At 49.1% G+C, this 17,778-nt stretch overlaps 1 protein-coding gene across 1 annotated transcript in view; it reads left to right on the top strand.

Annotated features, from left to right (window-relative positions):
• The first annotated feature begins 1,708 nt into the window (after positions 1 to 1,708).
• LOC119377238 (probable ATP-dependent RNA helicase DDX43) overlaps positions 1,709 to 17,778 on the top strand; it is a 183,832-nt gene continuing 167,762 nt past the window's right edge. Inside the window, exons 1-3 of the mRNA XM_049411562.1 lie at positions 1,709 to 1,721; positions 2,424 to 2,499; positions 2,671 to 2,780. Of these exons, the coding sequence (XP_049267519.1) occupies positions 1,709 to 1,721; positions 2,424 to 2,499; positions 2,671 to 2,780 (199 nt within the window). The remainder of the gene's footprint in view (positions 1,722 to 2,423; positions 2,500 to 2,670; positions 2,781 to 17,778) is intronic.

The raw sequence follows: 17,778 nt of genomic DNA, 5'->3' as shown, positions 1-17,778 counted from the left end.
GTTCAAATACTTTCTATCGAGCTACAGTATTTTGAACCAGAGCGCGTGCGGCGAAGTGGGAGGCACCATAGCAGACGACGTGCAGCCAACTCCGCCTCCGGCGCTGATTGCGCTTGCGCCGCAATACTTCGTGCGGCGCCCGCTTGGTGCCCGAAGAGAGCGGCCAGGCGTGCCGCGTTCCCTCTAACAGTGGCCGCGACTGCACAAGTTTCTGTTGCCGAAATGTTGTTGCGTGATATTCAGTCAAGTGGCAACACTAACGCAGGCCAACCTGCCAAAGAGAGACAGAATTTTGCTGTAATTCCATATATGCATAAGATAGCACACAATCAGAAAAAAGTAGCGCAGCGAGTGGATGCGAAAGTGTTTTTTCGGTCCCACAAAAATTGAGCAATTTGTGCAAAATGTCTGTCCCAGCGTCCAGACCCAGTCATGCGTGTACTACAAACCATGCAAATAAATTTAGAGATTTTCTTTGTAACGTAGTTTATCAGCTGCCCTTTTCATGTGGAAAATATTACGTTGGTCAGACGGGTTGTTGTTTAAATGCAAGGTTGAAAGAGCATCTGTACAATGCTGAGCGGTCAAAGCAAGTGTGGCTCATATTTAAAAGGCGCGAAAAAACCACAACGGACAGGTAGGAAGTAGACAGGGCGTAGTCCTGTCTTCTTCCTACCTGTCCGTTGTGGTTTTTTTCGCGCCTTTTAAATATGAACTTCAACCAACTCGCCCAACTGTCCCTGCTAATTCAAGTGTGGCTGTCCGCTCACTGTAGCACGTGCGGGTGTAGACCAAGATATTCAGATTGTAGCATTGTCGCCAAATGCAGAGATCGCATCGCATATAAAATCATCGAGGCAGGCAAGATTTTTTCTTTGAAAGATGATTATTTTATTTTTTAAAATTTTATTTTACCCTCAGGGCTTTACAGCATTGTAGAGGGGAGGGGCAAAAAACAGAACACACGTAAAGAAACTAACCAAAGTACAGAAAGAACTAACGATTCATTAATAAGAAAAACGAGAAAAAATGGTGTTATGAAACACATGTCATGAAAACAATGAGGCACTATCACATGAGCGACATTCAATGCTTATAACATGGAAGATGTTAATGTAAGTACCCCCTCTGTTGCTCTCACTGATAGAGAAAAGATGTACTGTATTTAGGTTTGTCCACGTGATGAATTAATTGTAACATCATTGTGTTCCGCTCATGGCTGTTGTAACAGTGTGTAACTGTATAAAAGCGAAGGCATTCAAAAGAAATAAACTGTTGGAAGTTCAGTGCTCTGTGTCCTCTCTTCTGTTCCCTCCTGTCGGTTGTGCTGATTTGCTCTCATTATCATGTTGTACCAGTACGCCCAATCCTACAGTCTTCTAAACAAAACAAAAGCTGCGTGCAAATCACATTTCTCTTCCTTTTTTTGCTCTTCAAACTCCTTTCCGTTGACGGCTCTCCGCGGGTTCGCATTCGCCAATTGCTCGCACCATGTCGGCGCAAAGGCGAATGCTCGCCGGCGTGTCCCATTTCACTGCTCTGCTAGCGGTTGCTTCCGAGAGTTGCTTGAACTAGAGGACTAGGTTGAACTCCATAGTTCCAAACAGTCAGTGTTGCACGGTAACATGAATAACGGTCTCAAACTGCACCCGGGAGCGAAACTTGAGGCTAAATATTGTTCATATAAGTGCCAATTTTGAAATTAGGCATGATAGGCATTTGTAAGTATTTAGGCACGAACACCAAAAATAGGCATTTATAGGCACTATAAAAACATTATAAAAGCCCTTCTTAACCTCTAATTCATGCTCATATAACAAATGGCGCGATAGGAGTGTAAGGAACAAAATAGGCATTTGCCTAAAATTTGATCTCTAGTAATCAGATTACATGTACAACGCAAATTGTTGTGTACATATGGAATGTATGAAAGCACCAGTGAGCACACTGCATTGTACAATTACAAATATAAGCAGCCATGTGTTGACATAGAAATGAAACTTTGACGGCTAACTGCCCTGCCCGCCACAATCATTGCACTGTGCTATTGTATATTTTGCTGAGTACAATTCTGTCCAATAAAGAGTTCAGTTTTTAAAAATACTGGAATCAGTGACAGAATTCTTTAGGGCTAGTAAGTTATAGACAAAATAGTTCTCAGGAAGTGGAAAATTTGCTTACAACTTGTGCATTAGGAACATATTAAACAAGCTTGAGTTTTTCATAAGTCCTCTCTGCAACCTCTCTATACACTTGATATCTTTGGGACATTAAATTGTGCCTATGAATTAATCATGCTGTTATGTTTAATGCAGGTAAAGGTGGCTCTAAAATCCGCGAGCTTCAAGATACCACTGGGTGCACGGAGATAAAATTTTGAGAGATGAAGAGGGGTCTACACTACCCATGAGGCTAAGATTGAGCTCGAAGGCACTGTGGAAGTTCGTCGAAAAGCACAACAGCTTATCGAGGAGCTCATCTATCCACAAGGAACAGGAAGTATGTGGCTCTCCTTTTCCCACTTGTGCCATTGGTAGCAGTACCTCTTAGAGCAATACAAATCTTGATTGTGCATTGAACACATTTCATGATGAGTCAACAAATGCAGTCCTATATGGTACTGTATTTGGAATGAATATATGGCACTGATTAATGTTCTATCCTCTTCAGCACGCTTCAGCAAGCGAGAAGAGGGCCGAACAAAGAGGAGCCGCTCCCTTTCATTGACTGGGCAAAGCTGATTGCAGAAAGCGATCAACAGCGGGAAGAGCGTTGGGCTTGTGAGTATATGCTATCTGGACATGAACTTACGCAGAAGTAGTGTAACATAAGCACATTCCAAGCTCTGAATGAGAAACTACAAGTCATTGAAGGATTATAAGGTCTGAACTATAGCTAGCTTGTAAGGCAACATTTCTAAGAATGGCAAGGCCATATGCTCTGTTGTGTCTGTTGCACTGCCATGTTCAAAGATTTTATGGCCAATTCTTTCCTCGTTTACTGTACATTGTTCTGAGCTGACAATATTTAACAGCTTTGTCGTTTTACAGTAAAATATCATTGATATGTAGCTGCTGGAAACAAGGCATAACTACGGACGAAATGGTGATACGCAGTAAGCATGAAGTACCAGTTTGCAACTCCTGATGTGTGCCACCGCTACAAACAGTGAAATAAATGCAGTCCCATAGTAAATGTTGCCTAAAGTACCCACTACAAGGCATCTTCAGAAAAAAGTTACGGCTTTCTTGCACAACCATCCGATATTGCACGGGGGAAGGCAAAACACTTGCATGCATTGCGCATACCTATTGCTGTGTTTTACTTTGCAAGGTGGCTCGTTAATTTGGGAAGATTGACGAAATTGTAAGGGGACGAAAATTCCATTCAAATACAGACACATAGCTCGATCTTCTTTAATCTGTGAGATATCATTAGTGTGTTGAGGGACGACTATCTTCTCCCTCTCTTTGGTTGTAGCGACCAAAGCTTGCCCTTTCTTCTACCCAACCTTACCAATTCAGAAGATAGCTTCTGCGACAGATGCAATTAAAGCTTCGAGAAAACCTCAAGCCATCAGGTAGGACACTTGAGCTTTGAAATTCAAAGAAATACTAGGCTGCAAGATCTGTCCAAAGCATTCAAAAGACAAGTGTTCTATGCCTTGCTTCACTAGCTTGCTGTATGTGGAAGAAAAAGGAAACAGTAGTTTCTGCGCCTGCGGTTCATAACACCAACCAACATGATTAGCACTAAAAAGCGGCTGCAGACCTAAGAATCGTAAGGTGTTGTTTTCAGGCATCTCATGTGTCGGCACAAAAGACTAGACAATCTTCAAGCATGTTCATCGTTTGCGCTGTTAGCGATTGTAACATGGCAGAATTACACTGAAGAGCAACCAAAAAGTCATCAATGTATCTGGAAATTGGTGACATTTGTACCTTCTAACCGTTTCTGCTATAAGTTGTCTTGTTTGGCTAAAAACAAATCGCTCAGTAATGGAGCTATGCACGAGCCAATTATGCAAAGTTCATTGTCTCTCAGGAGAGTGGCTGTCTTCCTTAACGGAAGTCCAGTGCTTAAAGGCTTACCATGTGGTAGCCAATCGATGCTTTCTGAGGTGCATCTGCCAGAGTCCTCATTGAGGTGCGGCTAGCAACACAACGCACCATGGTGAGAAACATGGAAGGAGAGTTTTGTCGTCGATGGTGTGAACTTCAGGCCTAAGGACAAGGTGTTATGAATGTAACTTGGAAGAGCAGCATCACTGCATGTGGGGACCACATCGGCTTGTTAGGACTTAGCTGGGCACTGAGTACGGTGCCTGTTTAGCTCTCTTGACCACAAGTTGTCTGCGGTGTGAATGATCCGGTCGCAGTACTCTCGCCATCTTCGTTTCTTCTCTCCCACTCGATGTTCACATTGTTGAAGCTGGACAAACAGGGTGTCACAGTCAGACCTTGGAATTTTACACACCTTAACGCCATGACCGACCTTAACGCCATGAACGCCATGACCGGTAGTAACCTCCGATCAAAGCCTTGATGTCTGGGGCACGAACGCAGAAAAGAAAAGGTGTGAATGCAACAAGTGGAGAAGACTGCGATGATTGTTATAGGACTGAAAGATGTAGAGAAACACATGAAAAAGAGCCCAAATAACTAGAAATATAGCTTAAAAGAATGACAGCTTGGGCTTGTTCATAGGTCATGACAAGAGCAATAGCGCAAACTGGAGACGAAGGGCAAAGTAAACACATGCTTGAGTGCTAACTTTCAAGTGAGCACTAACAGACAATAATGCCAAGGAAATAGGGGATGTTAGTAGTAAGTGTAATGTAAATGTGAAGAAAGAAAAGTGGATGAAGAGATAGCTTGCCGCGGGCAGGGACTGAACCTGCGACCTTTGAATCACCGATGCTCTACCAACTGAGCTACCGCGGCGGCCATCCCCCCCGTCCACTTCATGGGGTATATATATGTACATTTAAACATGGGAGCGTCAGTCAGCGCCGCGAGTAGCCATGACGGCGAGTGCGGAACACTCTTTTTTCTGCCTGTTGGCGCTACGTCGACGTATCTCAGAAAGCACTTTGGTTTTGGCGTAAACGAGGAAAGTGCCCGAGCTTCAATAGCCTCCATTGTTAGATTACCAACAGTCACTGAAATCGATGCCCCCATCGCAGCACCGTGTACCTGCCGGTAATACTTCTGAAAGGTGAAGTAGGTGTTCGACAGGCAGAACTTGAGTAGCCTGCCTAGGTCGTGCGCTTCGAGGGGAGACCGCTCAGGCAATGTCGGGTCCTTGTCGAGAGCGGCGACAAACACATCCACGGACATGTCTATGGGTACACTCGTGAAAAGTGACACAACGTTGAAGGAAACCAAGACTTCGTCCGGATCGACTATTGTGCTTTTGACCTTTCCGATGAAGTCATACGTGTTGCGTATATGCTTAGCACCCTTGCCTACCAGTGGCGAGATGACCCTGTGAAGAAAACCTGACAGCTTGTGGAGCGGGGAGCGAGTGAAGTCCACTATGGGCCGCAGGGGGATATCGGTCTTGTGTACCTTCGGTAGGCCGTATGTAGCTGGAGCTGAACCATTGTGTCAAGCAATTTGTAATACAGCTGCTTGTGTTGAGGCGGCACCATGCGGAAGGTGTCTGACAGTAGTTTTTGCAAGTCCCTCTGTAGCTTAGGTGTAGGGTCTCTTGCAACTGGGGCGTATGTTCGTTCATCACTCAGAAGCAAGTGCAGTTTTTCGATGTACTTGCTTTTGTCAAGAAGGACCGTAGCGTTACCCTTGTCGGCAGGAAGTATCACAATGTCCTGGTTCTCATGTAGCCTCTTAACGGCATCATACTCCTGCTGGGACAAGGGGGCCACCGTGGGTTGAGTGCGCAGCTTCGACAAGACGTTTACAACGCGTGTGCGAGCCACATCGTGACGAGACTGGTCTACCAAACAAACAGCACGCTGAGCAGCACATGCCAACTTCTTCGTGTCTGTTGTGGTACCCATGTTGAAGTTGAGACCAAGATTCAGAACTGCCATCTCGGGGCCCTCTCACAAGATGCAAGATAGCTTCACAATCAGATCAGCCGACTTTTGACTGCAGGGTTACCCAAGTTGCTCTTGACTGCAGTGGCTGAAACGCTAATTCAGAAAAGGAAATCCGCCAAGAGGGCGGACGCCGTACAGGACAAAGTGAGGCCTGTGGTGGTCCTGTATATGCATCAGATCACCCATCAGCTCAAGAAAGTGGCAGGCAGCCATGGTGTCACTTTGGCGCTGTCTGCCCTGAACAAGCTTTTCAAGCTATGCTCCCGCACCTGCGGTGCGAGCAAAGGAGGGTGCAAAAACCGACACGGTGTGACCTACGTCCCGTTTGCCGTTGGCGTGGTTTATGCCATCCCGCTCTGTGTGGTAAGACCTATGTCGGTCAAACTGGAAGATGCGTGAACGCGCGGCTCAGGGAACATGCACAAAAGATTAACAAGAATGCAGATAAAGGAGCCCATCTTGTGGCTCATATTAACGCTTGCTGCAATTGTTAGGCACGATTTGAAGGAACGTTGATCCTTGGCAGGAGCCACAATGAGCATGGGCGGCTGGCTTTAGAAGCCTATCATATCAGAAAGAGGGTTCATCTTTGCATAAGCGACACGTCTCTGTCCCTGCACTCGTCAGAGTTTGATTTCATTTCATCGCATATGTAATACACTGATTCGTTTTAGATGTGGAGCTTCTTATGGCGGAGTTCAATCCGGTGGTGGTGGTGGTGGTGTGCGGCGTGACCACCCTTACTGCGCATGCGCAAACCCTCTCCACACACCTCTTCTCCACTCCCCCTCTCGTGCGCCTCATTCTCTCCTGCGACGAGTAGGCAGCAGCGACGCCTCTGGCGTCTTGACGTGGCACAAGCGGCCGATGGCCGCCTCTGCTTCTGTGGCTCTAGATGTGGGACGTTCGTGCTGTCCTTCCCTCGCTGAAGAATCCCACGATGACACCAATGGCATGGACTGCAGAGAGGCAGACGCACATGATCTTGCGACTTTCTGGGAGTCGAATACACAGTGGGAGCTGGATGGAGACTGGAAGACAGTGCCGATTCTACGCCAGAGGAAGGCACAGGCTCGAGAATGCACGAAAAAAAAATTACACCATCTCCCGCTCAAGCGAACAGTCTCCCCACTGCTTCGCATCCGCACATGGTTCCCTTTAGCGGGAGATAGTGCAATTTTTCCACTCTGTTTCACTTTTGTTTTGTCGATTGCGTGGCGCAGGTGTGGTAAGGCTGCCTTGGAGGTATATATATGCATTGACAATCGCCGAATAAAGTCAGTTGATAGTCTGCGCTTGTGTGGTGTCGTTTCTTTTTGTTTTTCATTTATTTTATTTATTTGTTTATTTTCAACATGTTACATGTCAAGGGATGGTACGGCTAAAGGCAGATTAACTGCCTGACAATGGCCCTACCACCCAAGCACTGTTCAACAGGGTTTTGAACATATCAAGAAATTATACAATAGAAATACAGAGCGGAAGCACTAAGAGAAAAACATGACATAGTACTATCAGCAGCAGTTGACGACACACATAAAATAATGTAATCAAAAATTATTTTTCTTTTTGAAACAAAGGTCTTAAACCACATGGTGTCTGAGGTCTTGCTCATACTATGAAGGCACATAGGACAACAAATATGACTTAACAGCACGCTTAAACACAGATGTTGGCGTGGCTTCATTCACATTATTTAGAACTTGCGGATGTTGATTTAGAAAAGTAGGTATCAGGTATTTATTTGGTTAGTCCCGTATTTGGTTCTACAAAGCGGAAGTTCGAAGTGGCTATATCTTAGACTATATTGCTCGGTGTAGTTAGGTACATGTGTAAAAAGTTGATTTATTTTTTCGTATTTCTCTGTGTATGTATGTAGCAAGTCTGAGGTTATATAGCTGATCAACTTTTAATATCTCATTTTTGAAAAAAATGGTGCTGTGTGGTCAAGCCATGCAAGGTTTTCTATGTGTCGGACAGCTTGCTTTGAAGGACTGTCAGCCTACTTAAGTTTGTTTTGCTTGTAGTTCCCCAGATTAGAAGGCAGTAATATAGTTGAGAATGTACCATCGAATAATACAGCTAACGTTTCAGCCAAGTCGGAATGAGATATCGGATTTAAAAAAACATTCGATTAGACCTAGAAATACTAGTGTGCAATTTGTTTACATGATGTGTACAGTTCAAATGTTGTTCGAACAATACTCCCAGAAACTTGAATACCGATACCCGCTCAATAGTACAAGCATCAAAACAAAGAGAAATATCAGTGTCATCAGGTTTGTTCCTAGGTTTGAAAACAATGTATTTAGTTTTAGACACATTTAGCTGAAGTTGGTTGAGAGACAACCAAATCAGCAGTTCGTCCAACCAATGATTTCTCGCTGTTTCCAAATCAGCCAATTTATTACCAGAGAAAAGTAAACTGGTATCGTCGGCGTAGAGGACCATTTTAGGTGTAAGCGGTTGTGGAGATAGGTTTGCGAGACGCTTACCCTACGAGGCGACCGGCAAGGGACGCGACGTTCTCCACTGCCGCAGCGAACAAAGACGCTACGGCTGGGTTCGTCGACTCCGGCACGGCGCAGAAAAGGCACTCGAAGCAGGATGTCAACAAACAACACAGGTTTATTAACCCAAGATGCAGCACAGTACGACAGTCACGGGCTTGCAGGCCGTAAAAGGGAACTCCGCAAGACCGATCGAGTACGCTTGCCAACGGCACTAAGACTACCACACAAAGGGCAGCAGTCGAGCGCACGGACGAGAAGCCGCCTGCCAGAGCAGCGCGTCAACCTCTCGTGCCGGCCTGAGTGCATTTCCCGCGGGCAAGCCAGGGCCCGACAGAAGCGAGCACAAGGGGGAAGGGGGTTGTCACTGGCGGCCAATGAGGACAGGCGTTGCGCAGTGACGTAAGCTAGCTTGGTGGCGTGAGCATGTGAGCATGTCCAGGCATGCCCGTACGCGCGCCCGCGCGCCGGGAAGCTGACGCATGGCTCGCACCAGACAAAGAGGCCTGGCGCTGCCCCCGTGGTCGCCATACTGCAGATTAACGGCGGTTCCCGGCGCTCGAGCCGCGCGGGGCCAACACGCGCGCTAGCTGGGGAACGAGGAGCCAAAGGGAAGGGCGCGCTCGATTCCCACATTCCCCCCTCCTAAAGACCGAGGCCAGCCTGTGAAAGAGGCTGTCCGAGGCCAAGTGGCAAGGTCAGCTCAGCCGTAAGGGTGCTGGCCAACGGGGCAAAGTCCAACAGGGGGGGTGTCGTCTTCCCGATGGTACAAGTCCATAGGTCGGCCATGGCCACGCAAAAGTTCCACCGAAAGTTTCACCACAAGTTCCACCACCGGGGAGAGCCCACCGCCGGGAAGAAGGTCCCCAGCCCAGGAGGAACGGGGGCAAGACTGCACAAGGGCGGGCAGCCAGCCCGCTTGAAGCTCACCGGACTGGAGAAGTTGGCAGCCGGGAACGTACGAGGCGTGGCTGCCAGTTGCGTGCGGCAGCCAACCGCCGAAAGTCGCTGGGAAGGGGGCCACACAGGAACGGCAGGCCGGAACAGCAGGCAGCCAGGAACGGAGGCCGGAGCGACCACACTCGGGCCTGGGCCAAAGCTTGAGAGGGTGGACCAGCCGCCGGGCGGCTGCCGAGGCTGCCAGATGGGTAGGGCAGGGTGGTCGTGGCTGCAGGCCAGAAGGCAGGAACCAGGCCCCCGCAGGAAGGACCAGAGAACAGCAGGCCAGCTGGTTCAGCAGCAGGTTGGCGGCACGGTAGGCGCAGGGAGGCGACGGGGCGATGCAGGAGTGGACAGGAGTGCCCCCGGCATAGCCGGCTTGCCAAAAAGGGTGCCTGCCTGACAGTGCTGCCCAACAAAGGGGGCGCTTGCCAGGTTATGGCTTGGACAACACGTCAGAGGGTATTTTCGACCAAGAGGGCCTTCTACCACTTCCGGACGTGTATGGGCACCTTTGCGGTTATTCTCCATTCACTACCATGGTATGGAATAAAGTCCTGCTGCCTGCTAGTGGGAGAAAGGTTGCTTAAGTGCATTTCCACAGGTTGTACCGGTGGCGTGTCTTGGGGCCAACCTTACGGTTTTCCTGCGGTTGTGTGACCGCCTCCCCTCTCCCAAGTCGCTGCTGCAGGCAACGAAAGGGTTTGGGGGCGGCTGCATGAGCCCGGGGGCTTGCCCGCACGAGACTTCACGCATTGCCACACGTGTAGTAAAGAGCGTCACGTTTAAAGGGGTACTGACAAAAAAATTTTGGCCTCGCGTTCTTTTGCTGCAGTGTGTTGCTGGGGGCCTGTTAGTCATCACACGGCACATCATTGCTGCAGCGCGCGACAGATAATTGATTACAGGCTCCTCATTACCGACCAGTGTCAGTTTCGGTTTCAAAAACGACAAGCCTCCGGGTGCAACTATCACCACCTAGCGGCTGCAGCGTTCGATCACGTCAGCACACAGAAGTGTGACGCACTTCCGCGCTGTTCGCATCGTCTTCTCGCATTCGCACGCTTGCCGCACATGCTGCGCGATGTCGTCGCCATCATCGTCCTCGTTCTCCTCATCGTCGTCTCTTGGCGACAATTTTCTTGAGACACCAACAGCGCAGCGGCGAGCGCGTCAAAACAGAAATGGCGTCTACGACGTCATCATAACTTGTTGTACCGGCTACAACGGTTACGTAGGGGAAGTAGGGGGGTCACCTCGGGTCACCTCCGAGGGTGTCAATGCAACAGGTGCGGCCTATAATGCTGGATCGCGCACGCGAACTTCAATATTCACATAAAATACCTTCCAAGCTTTATTCGCTGTCGATATTTTGCAGATGGTACACGCACGTACACGGAAATCGATCCAGCAGGCTATCTCGGCCGCGAAATTTTGTGTCAGTACCCCTTTAATGCCTGGCCAGGCAGAGCGGCACAACTTTTGGAAAGTCTTACGGCCACTCGCATGTCCGGCCAACCGCGAGTCCTGGAAATAGCCGAGGGTGGCTTTCCTTAGACTGCGGGGTACCCCCACCTTAAAAGACTCCTGGGGAGCTTCCTCTGGTGGGATGTGTAGCGCAGGAGAACTCCGCCGGCGACAAACAGATGCGAATCCAACGTGCCCGCAGCAATACCAGCCTGCGTAAACGGCACACGGCGCCGACAGCAATACCAGACTGTCAATACGCCTGCTCCTTGGGAGCACGGCTCTTGGAGCCCCCAACGGATCGCACTGCTGTACCTTTGGTATCTCTTCTCTGCTTAACAGAATACCGGCTGAAGTGACGTGCTCACCCGAGGCGATGACTCAAAAGTCAATTCGCCGTCGGGGTTCGCTCCTTTCGACCCATTGGAGCCAGAGGCCCCGGAGTCTACTCGGTGCGATTGCTCTGGGGAGAGGCGGAGACAAGTGTCACACCGAAACGGGGGCACGCGGCAAGGCGTGAGCCACGACGTTTAAACTCCCTTTCCGGTAGCGCACAACGAAGTTGTACCGCTGCAAAGTCAACGCCCAGCGCGCGAGGCGGCCCGAGAGCTCGCGCAAGCGCTTAAGCCAGACTAGCGCCATGGGGTTCGTTTCCTCCACCAATGGCACTATGTTGACATAGCAGTCAAGCTACCGGCGAGCGAAATCTCGAGTGGCGTCCCGAACTTAAAGGCAGCGGTAGCCACTACGAAGGTTGCAAATGGTTGTAGGGCGCCAAAAGGGACGACCCTGTAGCCACCGCTTGGGAAGTCATTCACGATACCCGTGCGCGCGAGGAAGACGCGACTGAGAATCACGGGCAGCGAAAGACCAGGGAGATGCACAAAGCACTGTCGGCGCGCGTGATTCTCCCAGCGCACAACCAACCGCGAAGCACCGCACGAAACAACGGTGCTCCTCGCGAGATGGAAGGCAATGTTTTACCCGGAGCCGCGCCGCAGTTCTGTGCAGCGCTAATTGCTCCAAGGCAGGCGCCGCCGTTGTAGGGTCGTGCGCCTGTTCTCCGCCATGCACGCCAGGCCCAAGGGGTCAATAAACGGCACAGCGAAGAGTAGGGTTTCCGCACCGACGGATGCATGATGTCTCATGCGACAGGCAAACGAATCGACAACGGAGCACGGTGGCTCACATTTGCCGAAGGTGTCTCCAAGGCGCGCATGAGGAAAATGATTGTCGGAAAACGCGGCGACGGTGCCGCCTATGCGAGCTGGCTCGCGGAAGACATGGTCAACCCTTTACGCTCGTGACAACGATGGGCCAGCGAGCGTGTGAATGCCATCACCATGTGTCCTAGGTAGGGACGCTCTGGTGCGGCGGGTTAATAGAGAGTTTTAGCAAGTTACGGAAATACGGTACGCAAATACGCTACCGTAGGACGGTACCGCTCCTCCTTTCCAGGTCGTCGACCTTTTGCCGGGAAGGCACCCCAACACCACAAAAGCTTTTTCGAAATTTAGTGTGGGGTTGTCACGGCTTATTGTTGCCCGCCAGCCCACGCATTGTTAACGAGACAACTGTCGTTTGGGGTACGCATTGTCACTGGAACGGGGAGCGGCAAAAGCACAACCAGCGGGAAAGGAGGAACGCTACCGTACTGCCTTACCGTATTTGCGTACCGTATTTCCGTAACTTGCTAAAACTCTCTAATCACTCGGCTGTGCTGCTAACAAAGAAAGGCCAGCGAGCGGAGAACGCATTGGAGGGGCCCGAAAGCACGTACTCCGCGTGTGTCTCGAACAGCTGAGAAAACCCGAAACTGGCGGGGCTAGGACTGTAGTCCACATTCGAGCGGTTATCACCAAAGGAGGCCCCAAAGACGGGATCTCTCCCGGTGGCCGAAAGCCGAGGGCCGCTAAGGCGAGCTTACCTCGTGCTGCCGGCGTCGTCCGCATCGAACGAGATCAAGTCCGTCGCCACGGGATCGAGCAGGAACGAGCGCCTCGAGAGGGACTGCTCCGCTGCCATGCCGAAACCAAGTTGGGCGCCAGTTATGTGGAGATAGGTTTGCGAGACGCTTACCCTACGAGGCGACCGGCAAGGGACGCGACGTTCTCCACTGCCGCAGCGAACAAAGACGCTACGGCCGGGTTCGTCGGCTCCGGCACGGCGCAGAAAAGGCACTCGAAGCAGGATGTCAACAAACAACACGGGTTTATTAACCCAAGATGCAGCACAGTACGACAGTCACGGGCTTGCAGGCCGTAAAAGGGAACTCCGCAAGACCGATCGAGTACGCTTGCCAACGGCGCTAAGACTACCACACAAAGGGCAGCAGTCGAGCGCACGGACGAGAAGCCGCCTTGCCAGAGCAGCGCGTCAACCTCTTGTGCCGGCCTGAGTGCATCTCCCGCGGGCAAGCCAGGGCCCGACAGAAGCGAGCACACAAGGGGGAAGGGGGTTGTCACTGGCGGCCAATGAGGACAGGCGTTGCGCAGTGACGTAAGCTAGCTTGGTGGCGTGAGCATGTGAGCATGTCCAGGCATGCCCGTACGCGCGCCGGGAAGCTGACGCATGGCTCGCACCAGACAAAGAGGCCTGGCGCTGCCGCCGTGGTCACCATACTGCCGATTAACGGCGGTTCCCGGCGCTCGAGCCGCGCGGGGCCAACACGCGCGCTAGCTGGGGAACAAGGAGCCAAAGGGAAGGGCGCGCTCGATTCCCACACGGTATATTCACGATATCGTTTATATAAATGATAAAAAATAGGGGACCCAATATGGACCCCTGGGGTATGCCGCACTTTATTTCTTTCAACTCTGAGCATACGCTGTTATGGCTTACAAATTGAAATCTGTCTGAAAAATAACTATTAATAAGGTCTAATGTAACACCTCTAATTCCATATAAAGGTAGCTTTTGAAACAAAATGTGATGCTTTGTAGAATCAAAAGCTTTTTTGAAGTCAAGGAAAACTCCAACAGTATATCACTTATTTTCGAAATTATCTAGTATTTCTTCTTTAACAGTCAGCAGTGCCTCTTCTGTGGACTTATTCTTGCGAAAACCATATTGATGGTCGACAAGCGCCTGTTTTTGATCCAGAAATTGGGTTAACCTGATCTTTAAAATTAGTTCTAATACTTTTGAAAAAAAGAGGTAAGAGCTAGCACAGATATCGGCCTGTAATTATTTAGGTCATTGAAGGATCTACCTTTGTGCAAAATTACTGCTCTGGCTATTTTCATATTACCAGGAAAAATCCCGGCAACCAGCGAGCTATTGCATATGACAAAGAGGGGCACATAATATATCAGCAACATGAATGATCGGTCTTGCTTTGATCTCATCAAATCCGGCTGCGCTATCTGGATTCAGAGACTTGATTCAATTAAAGATTTCATGTTCAGTGCACGGCGAAAGAAACATGGAGTTGGTGCTGTCAGATGATATATATCCACATAGATACTTTGTAGAATTGTTTGTACGAGTGTTATTGGCAATACCCGCATGCAAGAAGTGATCGTTGAATTGTTTACTAGTAAAGTATTAGTGTAATACACATTATCAAAGATAAGTGTGCTGGGGATCACACTGTTTGAGTTGCCTCTGAGCCTCCGGATTGCACCCCATTTTTTTGGGGTCACCTGATATCGACGCAAACATATTTTGTAATACTCAGTGCGAGCTTTTCGAAGATCCGAGTTAAGCTTGTTCCTCAGATTTTATATTCCCGGAGTATCGTGTCATCTTTTACGCGAACGAAAGTATCGAATAACCTATCCCTCATTCGAATTCTGTGGTATAACTCACGGGTAACCCATGGGTTTCTAGATTTCCGGTGACACTTAACTGAATGTAGTGGAAAGGCAGTGTTTATGAATGTTTTACTTTTTGCAAAAATAAATCATAAGATAAATTCGGATTTGTCTCATTATCAAGGTTCGTAGCGGTCCTTGAAACCCTTGAAAACCCTGGAATTTTAAAATGGCATTTTCAAGGCCTTGAAAACCCTTAAATTTGTCTGAGGTCCTTAAAAGTCCTTGAATTTCGTCAATCAAAGTACGTTCAGCCGTAATTTAGCGGATTTCCTTTGAGCGCCTGGCAACTATGTGCTCGAGCCAACAAAGCATCCAATCCAATCCGTTTCTCTAGCCATAACGCAGTAGTGTTGGTCATAGAGTTAATATACTGACTCTAGAGGAAAAGCTCCCCATAGGGCCCATGCATTGGAACCTATAACCGCATGGGTTCCGCCATGATGGAACAAAACGATCGTTGCCAGCGTTGCCAGACCCTGAGACGCTCGCTATATTTGACGGTGGTAATCAGTTTTAATCTACCAACCTAAGCCAGCTACGCCCTGTTCAGAGAACATCAGCTGTGTTTTGATGCGTGAAGCCGTGTGTTAGTGTACGGTTGTCTGTGCAGCTGGTCCGGTTGATAACAGTTAAAATTTCCACCTGTTTGTGCATGGTTTTTACTAGGCACTCCCTACCAAAGTTTCTCCGTTCGCTGGCACAAAGGTCACTCGACAGATTCGCAGCTCGAAGCAAAGTCCGTAGGCCGTGGTCACGCGCTGATTTGACTTGCAATGGCGAGACACCTGTATCAACGTTCTTTTTCAGCTCATTGCTGCCGTACTTCAGCGCAGAGAGCCGTAAAGCAGAACAATGTCGATTGCAGCATGCAGCGGCGAATGTGGGTGAGACATCTCCCGAAAGCTTCAATCGAAACTAAAGTTACACGGCCCACGAAGCTTTATCGCCGTTAAAAAGTATAAAAAAATCGGTTGCGACTAGTTCGTACATTCAGGGCTTGTCTCATCTCTTCTTTGCCGTCCGTCCTGGTTTGCACTGATGCACTGAAGTTTCCAGCTCGAAAGAAAAAAAAAGGGCTGTCACATGAAGTCGAGTGGTATGCGGCGACAGAAGACGCACACAATGGGACACTATGACAACTACGAGATACACGTCGCGAACGAAGTTTCAGGGGCTTTGACACGACGCGCAAACCGGCGCAAATCGGCCGCAAGCAACACTCCCGTACTCGCGAGTGTTGATACGGTGGTGCCATCTAGTTAACCCGCTGCAAACGCTCCTTTCCGCGCGCAGTAATTTCATAAATAGCCGTCGATTCTTTCGTAGAAGTATTCAAAATAAACACAAAACAATATCCGCACGTTTTTAATTGTGCAGGTGCTTCTTTAGGATTGATATGTGATGGCAGAATGACAACGTTCCAAGATGTCAGCGTTCTTGTGGTTATAGGTCTCGCGGCCCAGCTTTTCCTCTAGAGTCAGTATATTAAACTCTATGGTGTTGTGGTAGTGTGGTGCTCTTCCAGTACAAGGCAGCAGCGACGACGGAGCTAAGCCTAGCTTTTTTTGTGGAGCCTGTGTGCAAGTGTGCGCAGATATTCGCAGTCGTGTCGTTTATGCCGGCACTATGCCGGGCAAGTGCAATTTTCAGCCGTCGTGGTTATGCATTGCTGCTTATAGTGAGTGGATTTCACCGGATACGTCAAACTCGCATCGGGCAAAGTGTAAGCCATGTGGGAAGAGCTTCGACGTGTCATCAATGGGGGAGTCTGCCCTTAAAAGTCACATGAAGAGTGCAAGACACATTGCGAACACGAAAGCGACTACAGTCCATGGTAACGTGCAGACCTACATGGTGCCAGCCGTTAATGAGCAACGCGTAGAACCACTTCCATCGTCGTCCGATGTGAGCAGCGTCTGCCAAGCGCATGAGTGTGTGACCGACGCGGAGATACTGTGGACCCTGAAGATGGTGACGTCCCACTACTCTTACAACTCATCATCCCGTAGAGGGGACTTATTCAGGAAAAGGTTCCCTGATAGTAACATTGCTAAGGCATTTCCTGTGGAGAAAAGAAGTCCGCGTATGTTGTGTGTCATGGTCTAAGACCATTTTTTCTCTCTTGCCTGAAACGCGAAGCGGGGCAGTCTGATGGGTACACCATTCTTTTCGACGAGTCCTTGAACGACTGTTTACAGAAAAAACAGATAGACATCCACTTGCGGTTCTGGAGCACAACGCCGGAGCACATAACGACGCGATACTACACGTCGGTTTTCATGGGACATTCGACCGCCGAAGAACTCCAGGAGAAACTTCTAGGTGCCTTGACAGATTTGCCGCTGGAGAAAACCGTCCAGCTGTCGATGGATGGCCCCAATGTAAACCTGAAGTGGTTTAGAGGAATGCAGAATTACCTGCAGAAAAACCATCAAGTTCAATGTTTGAACTTGGGCACCTTCGGACTACACACCATTCAGAACGCTTACAGGGCGGGTGTTGTTGCCAGCAAGTGGGGCCTAGAAAATCTTCTGTCAAGCCTCAGTGCCATGTTTCATGATGCACCAGCACCAAGAGAAGATTTCTCCACTGTTACAAGCCAAGATACATTCCCTCTGAACTTTGCTCCACATCGCTGGGTTGAGATATAGCCGTGTTTGAACGTGCCATTGCACTGTGGGATGATGTGAAGAAATATGTGGAACGCACAAAAAGGAAAGACGTGAACACACCAAGGTTTGCATCATACACACAGATATGTGCCTTTTGGAGGACCCGCTGCTGTTGGCCAAACTTGAGTTTGCACTTGGCATTGCCATGATTCTTAAACGATCTCTCACTGAATACCAGCTGGACAAACCGCTGATCTTCTTTTTGAAAAGGGATCTGGAGAGTCTCTTGAGGAAACTCCTCACGAGGTTCGTGAAATCCTCAGTGCTGTCAGCTTCTACAGGAATGATAAGCATACTCAAAATGGACC

Source organism: Rhipicephalus sanguineus, unplaced genomic scaffold (genome assembly GCF_013339695.2).
Source record: "Rhipicephalus sanguineus isolate Rsan-2018 unplaced genomic scaffold, BIME_Rsan_1.4 Seq417, whole genome shotgun sequence".
Lineage (NCBI taxonomy): Eukaryota > Metazoa > Arthropoda > Arachnida > Ixodida > Ixodidae > Rhipicephalus > Rhipicephalus sanguineus.
The sequence above is the reverse complement of the archived record's forward strand: the minus strand, read 5'-3'. Positions and strand labels throughout refer to the sequence as shown.